At 34.2% G+C, this 13,717-nt stretch overlaps 1 protein-coding gene across 3 annotated transcripts in view; it reads right to left on the reverse strand.

Moving 5' to 3' along the window:
* Positions 1 to 13,717, reverse strand: part of LOC122135135 (potassium voltage-gated channel subfamily G member 1-like) — a 60,325-nt gene that overhangs the window by 5,219 nt on the left and 41,389 nt on the right. For 2 of the 3 annotated variants that reach the window (XM_042713711.1, XM_042713710.1), the window contains exon 2: positions 806 to 1,648. In XM_042713711.1, the coding sequence (XP_042569645.1) occupies positions 806 to 1,591 (786 nt within the window). In that variant the 5' untranslated portion in view covers positions 1,592 to 1,648. Of the gene's footprint in view, positions 1 to 805; positions 2,121 to 13,717 lie in introns of those variants that run through there. The other variant, XM_042713713.1, reaches the window with a different exon arrangement.

The raw sequence follows: 13,717 nt of genomic DNA on the forward strand, positions 1-13,717 counted from the left end.
GTTTTAACTCAGTCTAATTGCCACAAATTATTTCTGGAAAAAGATGACCTCTCCTGTAGCAAAGCCTTTGCTTTGGTTGAGTAGAACGATTCTGAACAGGGGTCTTGGAGCTTGATGTATTTCAGTAAGTGTGCTCGATCTGAGTATACATAGGATACACATAGTATAAATATCAGCCATTTATCAGTTATCAGCCAAAACAAACAAACAAAAAAGTGATCATCTGTCGGACAGAGTGTGAATTTAATCCTTAGCTTTTTTTTTTTTTTTTTTTTTTATTAATCAAATCAAACAAAAAATATAAACAAAACCAATCAAAATTTTTTCTTAGATTACATTTTTCAAAAAATACAATAAAAAATTTAACAAATCATGATCACAAAAGCTGCATTTATTTGACCAACATTACAGTAAAAACAGTAAAATTGTGAAATATTACTCCAATTTAAAAATAGCTTATTTTTATTTAAATATATTGTAAAATGTAATTAATTCCTGTGATGCAAAGCTGAATTTTCAGCATCATTACTCCAGTCTTCAGTGTCACATGATCCTTCAGAAATCATTCTAATATGCTGATTTGCTGCTCAAGAAACATTTCCTATTATTATCAATGTTGAAAACAGGTTATATTTTTGTGGAAACATGATACATTTTATAGAAAGTTTTATTTATTAGAAATAAAATTATTTTGTAACATTATAAATGTCAATTTATCATCAATTTAATTCTAAATAAAAGCTTCTTTCTTTCCAAAAAGCCCCAAACTTTTGAACTGTAGATGTCAGGACAAACTGACACTTACCGTCTCCTCCTCCTCCCTCATGGCAGGCATGGTGCTTATGGACAGGTTGATGGCTGTTATTGTGACGAACAGGACCGACAGGCAGGCGAAGATCTTCCCCGGCAGGCCGGAGTGAGGCTTCTCCACCATGTCTCTTAGCTTTCCCATCCAGTGGCTGAGGCGAGACTCTCTGGCCAAACTGCTTTGGCTGTCATCCTCGTCGTCCTCCTCTGCCACCCGCTCTAACTCGTTGCACTCCTCCACGCGCTGCAGGAGGCGTCGCCGGCAGCACCATTCCAAGCTCTCCTCTGGTACGCCCCAATACAGCAGCTCTTCTCGGAAGGACAGGGCGCACATCTCGCGCAGAGAGCGCAGCTTCCCGGCACGCAGGAAGGTGAGGATGGTCTGGAAGGCGCAGGGACTGCGGTCGAAGAAGAACTCGTTGTGGATCACGTCGTAGTCGTCGCACACCCGCATGATCTCATCAAAGCTGCTGCACAGACGCAACTGGCCCAGACGTGAGAGGGGGAAGTCCTCCAGCGTGGTCCAGGGAAGCTGGTACCGCAGGCCGCCCACGTTAATGATGACATGCAGCCGCTGGCCGCAGGAAAGCAGGTTGCCGTTGTCATCTGGATAGAGCACATCGGTGATGTTAGAGTCGGTCGGAGACAGTTGTTGCGCCCGTTTGTAATAAACACCCTTGAGGGCCTCTCGTTCCTGGATGGGCGGCCCGTTCAGAGAGGTGTCCGAGGTGCAACTTAAAGCACTGTAGTCATAATCCGAACCATCGCCTGCCAGTAAAGTCATCTTTACCTCAGCAGCTGTCACATGCCTGTAGCCCAGTGCTTCCTCTCAAAGAGTGACCTGCTCAATGAGAGAGAGACAGCAGATTAGTGATCGATGTATTAAGGCTTGATCACTCCAAGACTGATAATGATAACTATATTAACATCCACACCAACAGAGAATAGCATGCTGTTTATTTAAGCGTACACAGTTTTGTCGTCTGATGCTTTAAATGCTCGAGCTCCGTAAAATTGGGTGGATTCTGATTGGCTGTCAGTGTTTGATTGGCTAAAAAAATAGTTCTGAAAGTGATTCCAGCGATATCGCTCCTCTGTTATTATCTTTTGGATGCGGTGTGAACTTCCCTGTTTTCACAGCATTAGAAACGATTGTGTTGGTGTGAACGGGCCTTTTACGATTGATGATATTAGTGCAATTTATGTCACTTTTATAAACTCTAACAGAAACCTGAGTGACCATCAACTTCCTGGTCATTCATTCTTAAAGGAATATGTCAGGTGATACAAGTTAAGTTTAATCAGAGGCGTTAGCGGCATAATGTTGATTACCATTAAAAAAAAAAAAAAAAAAAAAAAAAAAAAATATATATATATATATATATATATATATATATATATATATATATATATATATATATATATATATATATATATATATATATATATACATATATATAATTAAAATAAATGTAAAAATAAAATAAATAAATAACTGGCTTATCCATTGTAAGAAAAAAACTAACAATCAAACAATTAATTCAAAGAAATTCAACAGGAAATAAGTTCTGGGAAATTAAGTTTTTTTTCCACCCTGGTCTAAAAATAAAATTGTAATTTCCAACCTGGTCTTAAAATTAATTTATATAAAATACATATATAAATTAACAACATAATTAATAACTATAAAATAATATAATTACTAATTATAATAGAAATAATAATTTAATACATTAGATTATTATTTAATAAATATGAATTTAATAAAGTATATATAAAAAGTATATTTATAATAAATATATATATATTAAATACATATATATATATATATATATATATATATATATATATATATATATATATATATATATATTAAATACAAACTAAATACAAATCTGTCTGTCTGTCTATCTATAAAAATGGAGGTTGTGATGCACTTACGATAGACGTGAATTATTATTTTAATACATTTAGATTTAATGAATGTATATATAAAAGATAATATATACATTAAATACAAACTAAATGCAAATCTTTCTATTAATTTATCCGTCTGTCTCTGAAAATGGAGGTTACTGTGAGGCACTTACAGTGGAAGTGAATGTGGCCGATTTTTAAGAGATTTAAAGGTCGAAATATGAAGATTATAATTTTTTAAAAGCACTTCTATTCATTCTTTTGGTACAAGTTGTGTATTATTTCAGCTGTTGTGTATTCTTCTAGCTTCTTGTCATTTTTACAGCAGTTTTAGTGTTTAAGGCATTGCATTTGTAAAACTGGATATATGGTCATTTCATATTAACACATACTATTTGGCCCCATTCACTTCCACTGTAGTTGCTTCAGTCTTTTTTTAAAGAAGAAGAGAAGTTTAAATATATTCATTGTTGTTTTGGAAAATAAACATTAAGTGCTGCAGATTAATCTTACAGTAACTTGTGCTGAACACAGAATATTCCTTTAAACTTGAAACTCGCTGTGACAAAAAGTTTGTGGCACATTATACCAACCAAAACATTAAAAACTTTTAAATAGATGAATGAACAAAGTCACTAAAATAAAAAAACCTGTCCAGAGGAGGTAGCAAGACAAAGCGGATGCTATTACAATAAGAGGCTCTGCTGGCTGATGACATCACACGGGCCCCTCTGCCTCTGTAATGCACCTCAAAGTACTTCCTAATGAACACAAACCTCCCGGGTTCAGCTGATCAATAATCCTGCTGTCTACTTTTTGGGGAAGACTCTGTGATTTAGGTCTAGTAGAGTGCAATAGTCTCAAATGCACGCACTGTTCAAAATGAGAGACACTCCTGTTGAAAAAAAGTTATGTTTTGAAGCATGGCAGCTGGTTTAAGATGGTAGCTTAAACCAGCTCAAACCATGCTTCAAAACATACCTAACCAGCATATGCTGTTTTTTATTCAACAGGGACTGTTGGTTAGATTAGGATTTTTCACAAAACTGATGCTATTTCATACTACAACCATTTCTTGGTTTTAACCCCACAGGGCCTTATCTGCATCACTTGTTTTTAGGAGCATCTGGGACCTTCAGATAAGATGCTTTATGTTGGGACTTGTTGCATGGGACCTGCCAATGAATGAACCCTTACAAAACAAGTGAACAGAATATCTTTGCATGCATCTACAGTAGCTAGCCTGTGATAGCCCATGACACGAAGCCTTCCCAACCAAGTAAGAGTGTGAAAATGAATAACTCAAGTGCTTCCAACACCTCTTTTTCAAACTCATCTCAAACATTCACCTACACAACAAGTGGAGTATTTCAAACCTTAGACACCTTACTTGCAACGCTGCAATGCGAACCACAGTCTAAATGATAAAACCAAATTCACTTTCTACACATATCATAAATGAAAACAAACAAATTCCAAACAATTTTAGGCAGGATTTATTAGTTCCTTTTCACTTTGGGGAATTGAATTGAATTGGCCATTTCCCACAGGAAGGGGAAGTCTTTTATTTCAAAGAAAATCAGCAGAGGTAATGCATTAAATTAAATTAAATTTGTAGTGTTATATTAGTATCATTGAAATATTATCATATTAATTAATATTTTGAATTAGTTTTTTTTCTTAATGTCTACATAGTTTTTAATTTTTATTTCAGTTGTATTTTAGTTAATCATGTTATAAAATGAGAAATACTGCCTTTGCAACTATAGCTGAAATAAAAAAAATGTTTATTCTTCTTATTATTAAGATTTTATTTTTAATTAACATTTTTTTTCAATCAGTTTTTTATGGTTAACTATAACAAAAAATGCAATTTATTTAAATATATAATTTATAAAATGTAAAAAAAAAATATATAATGTATAAAAAGTATTAACAAAAATATATACAGTATATTAAATATATATTAACTGTTCAAACTTAAGTACTTTTTTTTCAAACAGCTTACAAGCATGTCAACATGTCATTTCATGTTACAGTACATTCGAATTCAAATTGTATATTTCATTATTTAATATTACATTTTAAGTTCACTTAATATATTCTATATACAATTAATAATATAATTAATTAATACTGTATAATAAAATATTAAAAAGTTAATTTATTTTAATTCTGAATAGTGCACAACCCTACCAAAAAAGCACCACAGAATCAGTATAATTAATAACATAATAATTAAAAATAAAATTGGAATTTTAAAATTCCGAATGGTGCACAACTCTGCTCCCAGATGCTTTATACCCTCATGGCCAGTGTCCAAACTAATTAAATCAATTACCATGATTAAGCTGTAATGGGTTCACAAGTCACAAATTAGTGTCTGTGGCCCTGTGTGTTCAGGCACCAATCAGGGGCCAAGATGGGAGCCTTCGGGTTGCTAAAATCAGGAAGCGTGTGCGTCACTGCATGCTTATTAAGCACCTGCACTGTCAGTCGCCACCAGATAATGATTAGGCTTTGCCTTTTGTTTCTGAGCTGTTAAATTAAATGTGCACCAACCATGGTGCTGCTGAGGGGCGTCCGCTGCCTTCATCTTCCGCACAAGCCAGCCTTTATCTTAAGAAGGCTTGAGTGTCAAAGAAGGAGTGACATGAGAATAAGTGGATGAGAGGAAGGTGAAAGGTAGGGGTCAACAAATTCCACACAGTGACAGGAAGAAGAGGTTGGGAAGAGGAATGGACGTCTGTGGAAAAAGATGGCAATTGGTGACTTTTTAATCTGACAGGCAAACACTAGTTTTCAAAGATTGGGCACAGACAACAGAAACACACACTAACAGTGAACCAGAATTTTAGTATATGAACAGAGCACCCATAGCCAGTTAAATCCATTAAATTGCCAAAAAAGCACCACAGAAATAGACCACAGAAATAGACCATACTTTTGTGTTGTATTCCAGGTGTTTAGAAGCATCAAATCTAGTGCAATGGTTCTTGATGTGCTACATTTGGAAATGTGCATGTGTGATTTTGGGGTAATAATGACTTAAATTTCAGTCTGTTCCTCATTTAAAGCAATCATATGACTTCAGAAGACTTGGAATATAATGTGCTGGTTTTATTGCATGTTTGTGGTGCTTTTGTCACCTGGATGCAGTATTTCATTGTTCATATTGTTTTTTTCCAATACATTCTTCAAGATTTCTGATCCACAGAAGAAAGAAAGTCAGTGGGTTTGGAAGAACAAGAGGATGAGTAAACAACGACACAGTTTTCTTTTTGGTGAACTATCCCTTTTAAGGAACTACAGCACGGATGGACAGAATGCAAGAAAAATCGAGGAGATGAGCGAACCTTTGAACTGCAGCATTGGTAACAGTGAGTTTCAAGTGTATATTTCTCTCTGACGCAGTGAGATCACAGCTTTGCTCCAGGGCTTTTTCTCCAGATTGCCTCTGAGTCACAGGACTGTGATTCTGGCAGTAACATGCTGAGCACACTTTCCAAACCTAACAGCGCTAACCTCCATCATGAAGAAAACCGAGTGCTGAGGATCTGAACCCTCTGCTTTCAAACAACACTTCTTCCCAAAATGAACATTTTGTCATTTCCTCACCTTCACGTCTTTCCAAACCTGTATTTTTCATTCATCCATAAAACATATTTATTAGGGCTTTCGATTTAACACATTAATTTAATATATTTTCTATAAAAAAACAATCCATTCAGGTCACTTTAGTAATCTTACATTTCATACAGTTGATTGGTGAAGAACATGATGCAGGGCAACAGCTCACTGCTTGATGTAGCCTATAGAATGCAGTTATCTATCCCTAAATTTCAAGAGTTTGGGGCAAAAATTCCACCGTATGACTTTTTGTCTCATATTTACATCACATGATATAGTTTAGCAATATCACACGAGCAAAGAGTGCAGTTTCACACAAGTGCAAATGTGATAATGGTTTTATACAACACAGTTCAATAAATAAGTACTTAATATTGTGCTATATTTTAGACACAGCATTGTCTGTTTTAGCTCAATTTTCAACGAAAATGTTACCTTCAAAGCCACAGCAGAACTGTTGTGCATCTTCAAGCAACATGACGGTGATTTGTTTCTGAATGAATCCATGTTTTGAACGAATCAGGTGAATCAATGATTCAGTGGTCCATTCATTAAAAGAGCCATTTAACTCATTCCTGAATGCATCAGCTGTTTGAAGGAATGGAATGAATGAATGACTCAATGACTTACTTATAAAAAAATATACCGCCAGCTGTTGGCAGTTTTAGTTTCTTATTTAGAGCATCATTTCATTAAAAATAATTTCAGATGTAAATCAATCAATCAATAAACAAACAAACACTAAAAGAATAGTTCACCCAAAAAAATGACTCACCGAAACCTATAGGACTTTATTTTGCAGAACATAAAAGATATTTTGTAGAATGTTTGTAACCAAATTGTTTTGGTTACCACTGACCTCCATTCTATGAAAAAAAAAAAAATCTCAAAAAAATTCTCAAATTTTCTTTTTTAATGTTCCACAGAACAAATACAGTCATACAGGTTTGAGCACAAATAAATTATGACAATTTTCATTTTTGGTTGAACTATCCCTTTAATATTTAAAACCCATTAAATCTCAAGGCATCATTTATACAATTGTAATTGCAGTGTAAATGCATTCATGCCACCACTGAGCTGCAATAAACAAACAGTCAGTAAATATTTCAAAATACCAATTTAGATGCAGCTCCTGAAAAAAAAATTATACATTTTGTCAAATCAAATCAAATATTTCTTTCTAAAGCTACTTTTTGCTATGTTTATTTGATGCTTTTCTCGTCTTGAAATAATTTTTGGGTTGGTAATTTCTCAGCGAAATTTGATTAATTTCCGATTAATTAGATTAACTCATTGCCACATTGTGTTATTAATTTGATTAAAATATTGTTTGGCAGCCCCAATATATAGGCCTATCTTATTTATCTTAATATACAGTATATCTTTTCCCAGCACGATTTTCAGGGCTTGATCTCTAGACACTACAAGTCATCACAAGGAAAAGTGCCGTTTGAACAAAACCAGTTGTTCCCCGATTTTCAGTTATATGACTGAGCTACTTGAGCAGAATACGAGAGTGGTCTGGTAATGTGATATTTTGTATGCGGAGCACAGGAAGATTACAGGCATCGCTTATGTACATTGCTAGATTTGGTGACTGTTGAAAGGCAAGAATAATCATACTGTGACAGCCAGAGAAAATTACTCAATGGGAAAATTGCTTGTGTGTTTAATACACTCAGTGCAGTCATGCAAAATTTAATGGCAACAGCCTCCACGCTGCTTCTGATATATCAAAAAACCCAGCTGGATCTGATATCATATGGTAAAATCTGACAAGTTTCATATTTTGATCAGCCAGAAAGAACAAGTCTTACTCCCGCTGTTACTTACATGAGCTCTGACCCATTTAGAACAAATATACATATCTTTGTTTGCTGTCAAACGTACATTATTCTCTAAATGAATGCATTGTTTAGCATCAAGTACAAACTTTTTTAGAGTATCTGAGTGCATGTGTGTGAAAGCTTAATGGCAAAACAATAACTAGAATATCAGTGTTGCATCTTGTCAAAGTGATGGATAACATGGGAAATAACTCCTGGCTGATTTGTATGAGGGTTATTGAATTATGTATGGCTGATACTTATTTGCATGTCAAACATAATAGAAGCCAAAGCTTTTCTTCCGGTACATCTTTATACACACAAAAAAACATCCTCTCTCTGCTGTTGAACACATCAAAACACATCATCCAGCGAAAACAGTACAGATGGCCAATAAATTAAATATTCATGATGATACTGCATATACTTAATAATTTTGATGGTGATATTAAATTCAAGCACTGCACTTATTTTAATAACATTAAAAAATCTTACTGACCCCAAACTTTTAAAGGTATACTGTATATAGATATATTGATGTTTTTGTTACTATGTGTTGTTATAGTAGGCCTTTTAGATGAAAATGATTAAATATCATGCTTTCTTGTGCCAATTTAGTCAAATACAGCAGAAAACATACTTTAAATCTTACATTAAGCCTTATTTATCTACCTGGGAGGGGGAGAATCACTATTAAATCATTCAACATAAATAAATAAATAGAGATTTATATCAAATACATCTGGCTGAAAAACATCAAATATTATTTTTTAGCTATATCACCAGATCCTACTGAAGAGCTAGTAAAGTATCCTGATGTCAGTGTTGTGCATCATTTCCATTATGTTCATCACACTATTATGCTAACTATTTTAGTGCACTTTAAATCCACAGTGCTCGCCTGTCATGATTAAGCAGGAAGATTCATGTTTTGGGTGATGATACACCATCCTCCACTGCTGCCTGGTGAGAGCACTTGGCAAACGCGCCCCACCCCGTCCCACGCATCTCATGCTCTCTTCTGGTGCCGCCCACCCATTGTCTACACGGTCCGGTCTGCATCCTGCAGCTCTACGTCTCTACGACTTCTGCTCCCTCAGATTGATGCATCTGTGGCCGTCTGACTTTCCTATCATGCCCAAGAGTGGATTTGTCAAAGAAATGTCCGCGGCAGTTTGTCTGTCACCATCAGATTGATCTGGTCATTTTTCCTCATCACTAATGCACTACAGAGTTTGAGATGGATGTGCAAAAGAAGTTAGTACTGTCTTAACAGACACTTTTGTACAAAGTACAGCGGGATTTAAACCTACAACCTTCTAGTTTTCAGTTAAGAACTTCAAGGTAAACATAAGGTATTTGCAAACCAATTTTCAAACAAAAACATAACAAAAGGAAAAAAATATCAATAATAACATAACGAGCAAAATCACATACAGAAAATGTCATAATGTGCAAAAATGTCTGAATGCTTTAGAGTAATAATAGAAATGTTCTTAAATGTCAAGGAAATAATAAAAATATTTTAATATATATATATATATATATATATATATATATATATATATATATATATATATATATATATAATGAAAATTCATGTACAATATTTATACAGTATACACATTAATTTTTCAGAGTAATATTTTTATGTTGTATTTTTTCATTATACTAAAAATATAAATCTATAAGAAGCATTTGCAAACGGTTCTACTTATGTAAAAGTGTGTATCTGAGTAAAACTAAAATGTCACCATTGATGACATGTCACCCCCCCACCCCATTTTCCATTATTTCTATAAACTTTTTATAGTGATATTTACCACCATTCATTTTGTTAATTATAGGCAAGAGTTTTGCTTAAAACACTGTTTAGAGTGATAAATATCCATTTGCACTGCCAAAAATCATCTTTTAATTAGTTAATGCTGTTTTCTCCTCATCTGTATCTCTGACACTTGTAGCTCGCAGCAGAGAATATTCCCTGCAACAGATCGACAGGGACACAGTAAATACATCTCTTACACCACTATGTACACACAACACGTTTAAACATCGGGATGCTCAGGTCCAACAGCGCTTGAGGCAATGCTCATATCGTAAGACATCTGCTTACATCAACTCGAACGGGAATCAGAGAGAGGGAGAGATTTTTTTTTTCGATATTAGTGGGTGGATTTAATAAATTGCTGAATTTATTGAAACAAGCAACATCTTCAGGCTATAATTGCTTTCTCTTCCTCTCTTGTGTCCACTGTTCATAAAACAGTCTCTGGGCTTCGCAGCAGTTCAGCAAATCTCTTCATCTTCTCACTGTACTTAACCTCTGCCACAGCACTGCTTCTATTCCTGGCGGGTTTTCAGCTGATGCACGGCAGTCTGACGTGCCAAAATATCTGAGTTTGTGTTCGCATTTATATTCCAGCAGCAAGGTCATCCTGATCTCCATTTCTGCACTTAATGCTTCTGTTTATTAATGCATTGTTGTAGGCATACATTGAAAATCTGGTCAAGATGCAAACCTCCTCATCACGGATTATGATCACACTACTGGGTGAATCTCAAAAAAACATGCAGGAACACGTTCAGGTTTTATTGGACAATAATAAATGACAATAAAGCACACAATGGCAAGTTAAATTAATGTAATCAAAATAAATAGATAAATTACTGTAATGCAAAAACAAATTACAGTATATTTTAAAGTATATTAATGTAGAAAGTATATTTTATTTTTGTAAAGTATTTATATATGGTGAAAGTATATGTTGCACTGATATTTTGTGCTAATTAAAATATTGCATCTTAACAATTTTACTTAATTAATACACACTATACAATATTTATGAGAATGTAATAAGAAATTATCACAGAGATAATTATAGAAAATGACAAAAATCTCCAGATGCATTATGATGAAAATGATTTGTGTAGAAATGTGTAATAATAATAAATAAATAAATAAATAAAAATCTTACTGGTCAATAAAAAATTTTTTAGGAAAACATTTTAATTTCTTAAATATTCTTACATTTCTTTTTAATTGTTAGCATTATTTTTATAATTTTATAGTAGTTTTATTTTAGTATAGTATTAGTATATCATAGCGTTTTTAATATCAATATATGATCAAAAAATTATACTTTTGTTCTATTAATTATACTACATTTTAAAATCATAAGAAAAATTATACTTCATATAATACCAAGAAAAAATTATACTGTATATATAAAATGATGTAGATTTGAATGTGAAATGTGACCCAGACATGTTTATGTGAAATTCACCTTATTAGGAATTAATTCTGTATGCTTGTTTTGATTTGTCGCTTATTTTTATGATGTAATTAATTATTTTTTTAATGTAACTTTTTTTTTTGAGGCAATTAAAATATTATCTTTTTATTGCACATATTTGAAAACAATAAATGTCAAGAAAATAATGGGAAAAAAAATCTTGTTGGTCAATAATTTTTATATAAAAATATTAATTCTTAAATATTTCTTAAGTATTACCATTATTTTTTATAATTTCATGATAGTATTTTTAATATTATAAAATTATAATAATTTCTAAAATTATATTATTATAACATTATAAATGTCAGGACATTTTTATGAGGTAATAAACTTTTTTTTTATCACACATATTTGAAGACATTAATCTGAAATATTGATGCAAAAATGATCCTTAAAATTCTTGCATTTGTAGTAAATGGCAAACTTTAATTTCCCAGAAAAGGGCCACTTTAATGAAACTTTAATAAAATATTCTGATGCCAGTATACTAATTCAAACTTACGAGCAAGAACCCAATCGTTTAATCGCTTTCTAATTTCATTCTCTCATTCTCTTCAATATTCTAATTGTTTCATGTTCAGCTGGATCACATGGCCACACAAACTTCAAAATAAATTATGTAATGATTACATAAGGATTTGTCCTGCAGTTTTTCCTGCAGTTATTATCCATCTCATGTGTGACACCAGCACGCCGACCTCAGTGAGTAATCTCCATTATGCCCAAGCACTTCAGGGAAAGGAAACCACAGCGGCCCACAACGGAAGACGCGGGTGTCAGTCTGAACAGTGTTACTGCCACAGACTGAGCGCTTCCATTAGCCGGACCGCAGCGCGCCTCAGGGGGACCACAGCTGGAGAAGAAACATTCAAGAGCTGTGAGAAGACGACAGAAAGCTGCTGTTGAACTGAAAATGTGTTTGAAGGAGGATGAAGAACAAGGACAGCAACACTGGATGGCGTCAGTGTAGCGGAAAGCACTTCATCTGATGAGATGGACTGAAACATGCAGGCTCTTATCAAACTTCAAACGAGAGGTTTGTAGACGAGAGCTGAAGGTGATGAATTCAAGGCCGCCCAGTGTCACTTCACTTATTCCTTTAGATACTGTCGATGATAAACTCCTGTCCTGCAGAGCAGGCTTCAAAACACATTTACTCCACCATCATTCAGAGCCTGTCGACTGGGAGTAAAGCAACTCAGAATGGATGAGGATGCCAGAGCCATGCAAGACAATGATTGGGAACAGACTCCTGGCCAGACAACTCTCAGCTGCAGTTTATACGCATTACAAAATTTAAACTCTATTGTTATTTACTCCCAAAACCCATGGTTGTTTTCTCTTTGTGCAGTTCTTTTCCATACAACAACTGTTATTTAAAAAAAAATAGTTCACCCAAAAATGAAAATTTGCTGAAAATGTACTCACCAGCAGGCCATCCAAGATGTAATATGAATGATGAGTTTATATTCTCATTAGAAGAACAGATTTGAAGAAATGTAGCATTACATCACTTGCTCACCAATGGATCCTTTGCAGTGAATGGGTGCCGTCAGAATGAGAGTCTAAACAGCTGATAAAAACATCACAATAATCCACCAGTATCTTGTGAACATCTTGTGTGAACACACAGCTTTTCGCTTGTCCAGATGTTAACTGATGGACTGGAGTGGTGATGTTTTTATCAGCTGTTTAGCCTCTCATTCTGACGGCACCCATTCACTGCAGAGCATCCACTGGTGAGCAAGTGATGCGATGCTACATTTCTCCAAATCTGTTCTTCTAATGAAGAAACAAACTCATTTGCATCTCAGACTGTCAAGAGGGTGAGTACATTTTCAGCAAATTATTCATTTATCAAGCACTAAAAAAACTCTGCAGACACCAAAGACAGGGCAGGGTAATGTCTGCGCTTAGAAATTGCTTCTCACTTCAATAATAATGCGGTTAGAAAATCTGCAGACTCACCATCATTTCTTAATTAAACACAGTCACTACATAATCATAAGCTTGGCAAACAGTAAATGACCATTTACAATTGCTATATCCTGACCACAGCACACAATTACACTGCACATGAAGGTATGAAAAGACATTAACCATGCTCATTAAAACCAACCCTTGTACAATACACACAAAGCTGATGAAGCCTTTTGTAATTGTAAATCACTAGCGCTCTCAGGGACGTGTCCTTTGAACCTGAAATTGCAGTCAGAAGAAATATAACTGGCCCTT

The sequence above is a fragment of the Cyprinus carpio genome, chromosome A23 (assembly GCF_018340385.1).
Source record: "Cyprinus carpio isolate SPL01 chromosome A23, ASM1834038v1, whole genome shotgun sequence".
Classification (NCBI taxonomy): Eukaryota; Metazoa; Chordata; class Actinopteri; order Cypriniformes; family Cyprinidae; genus Cyprinus; species Cyprinus carpio.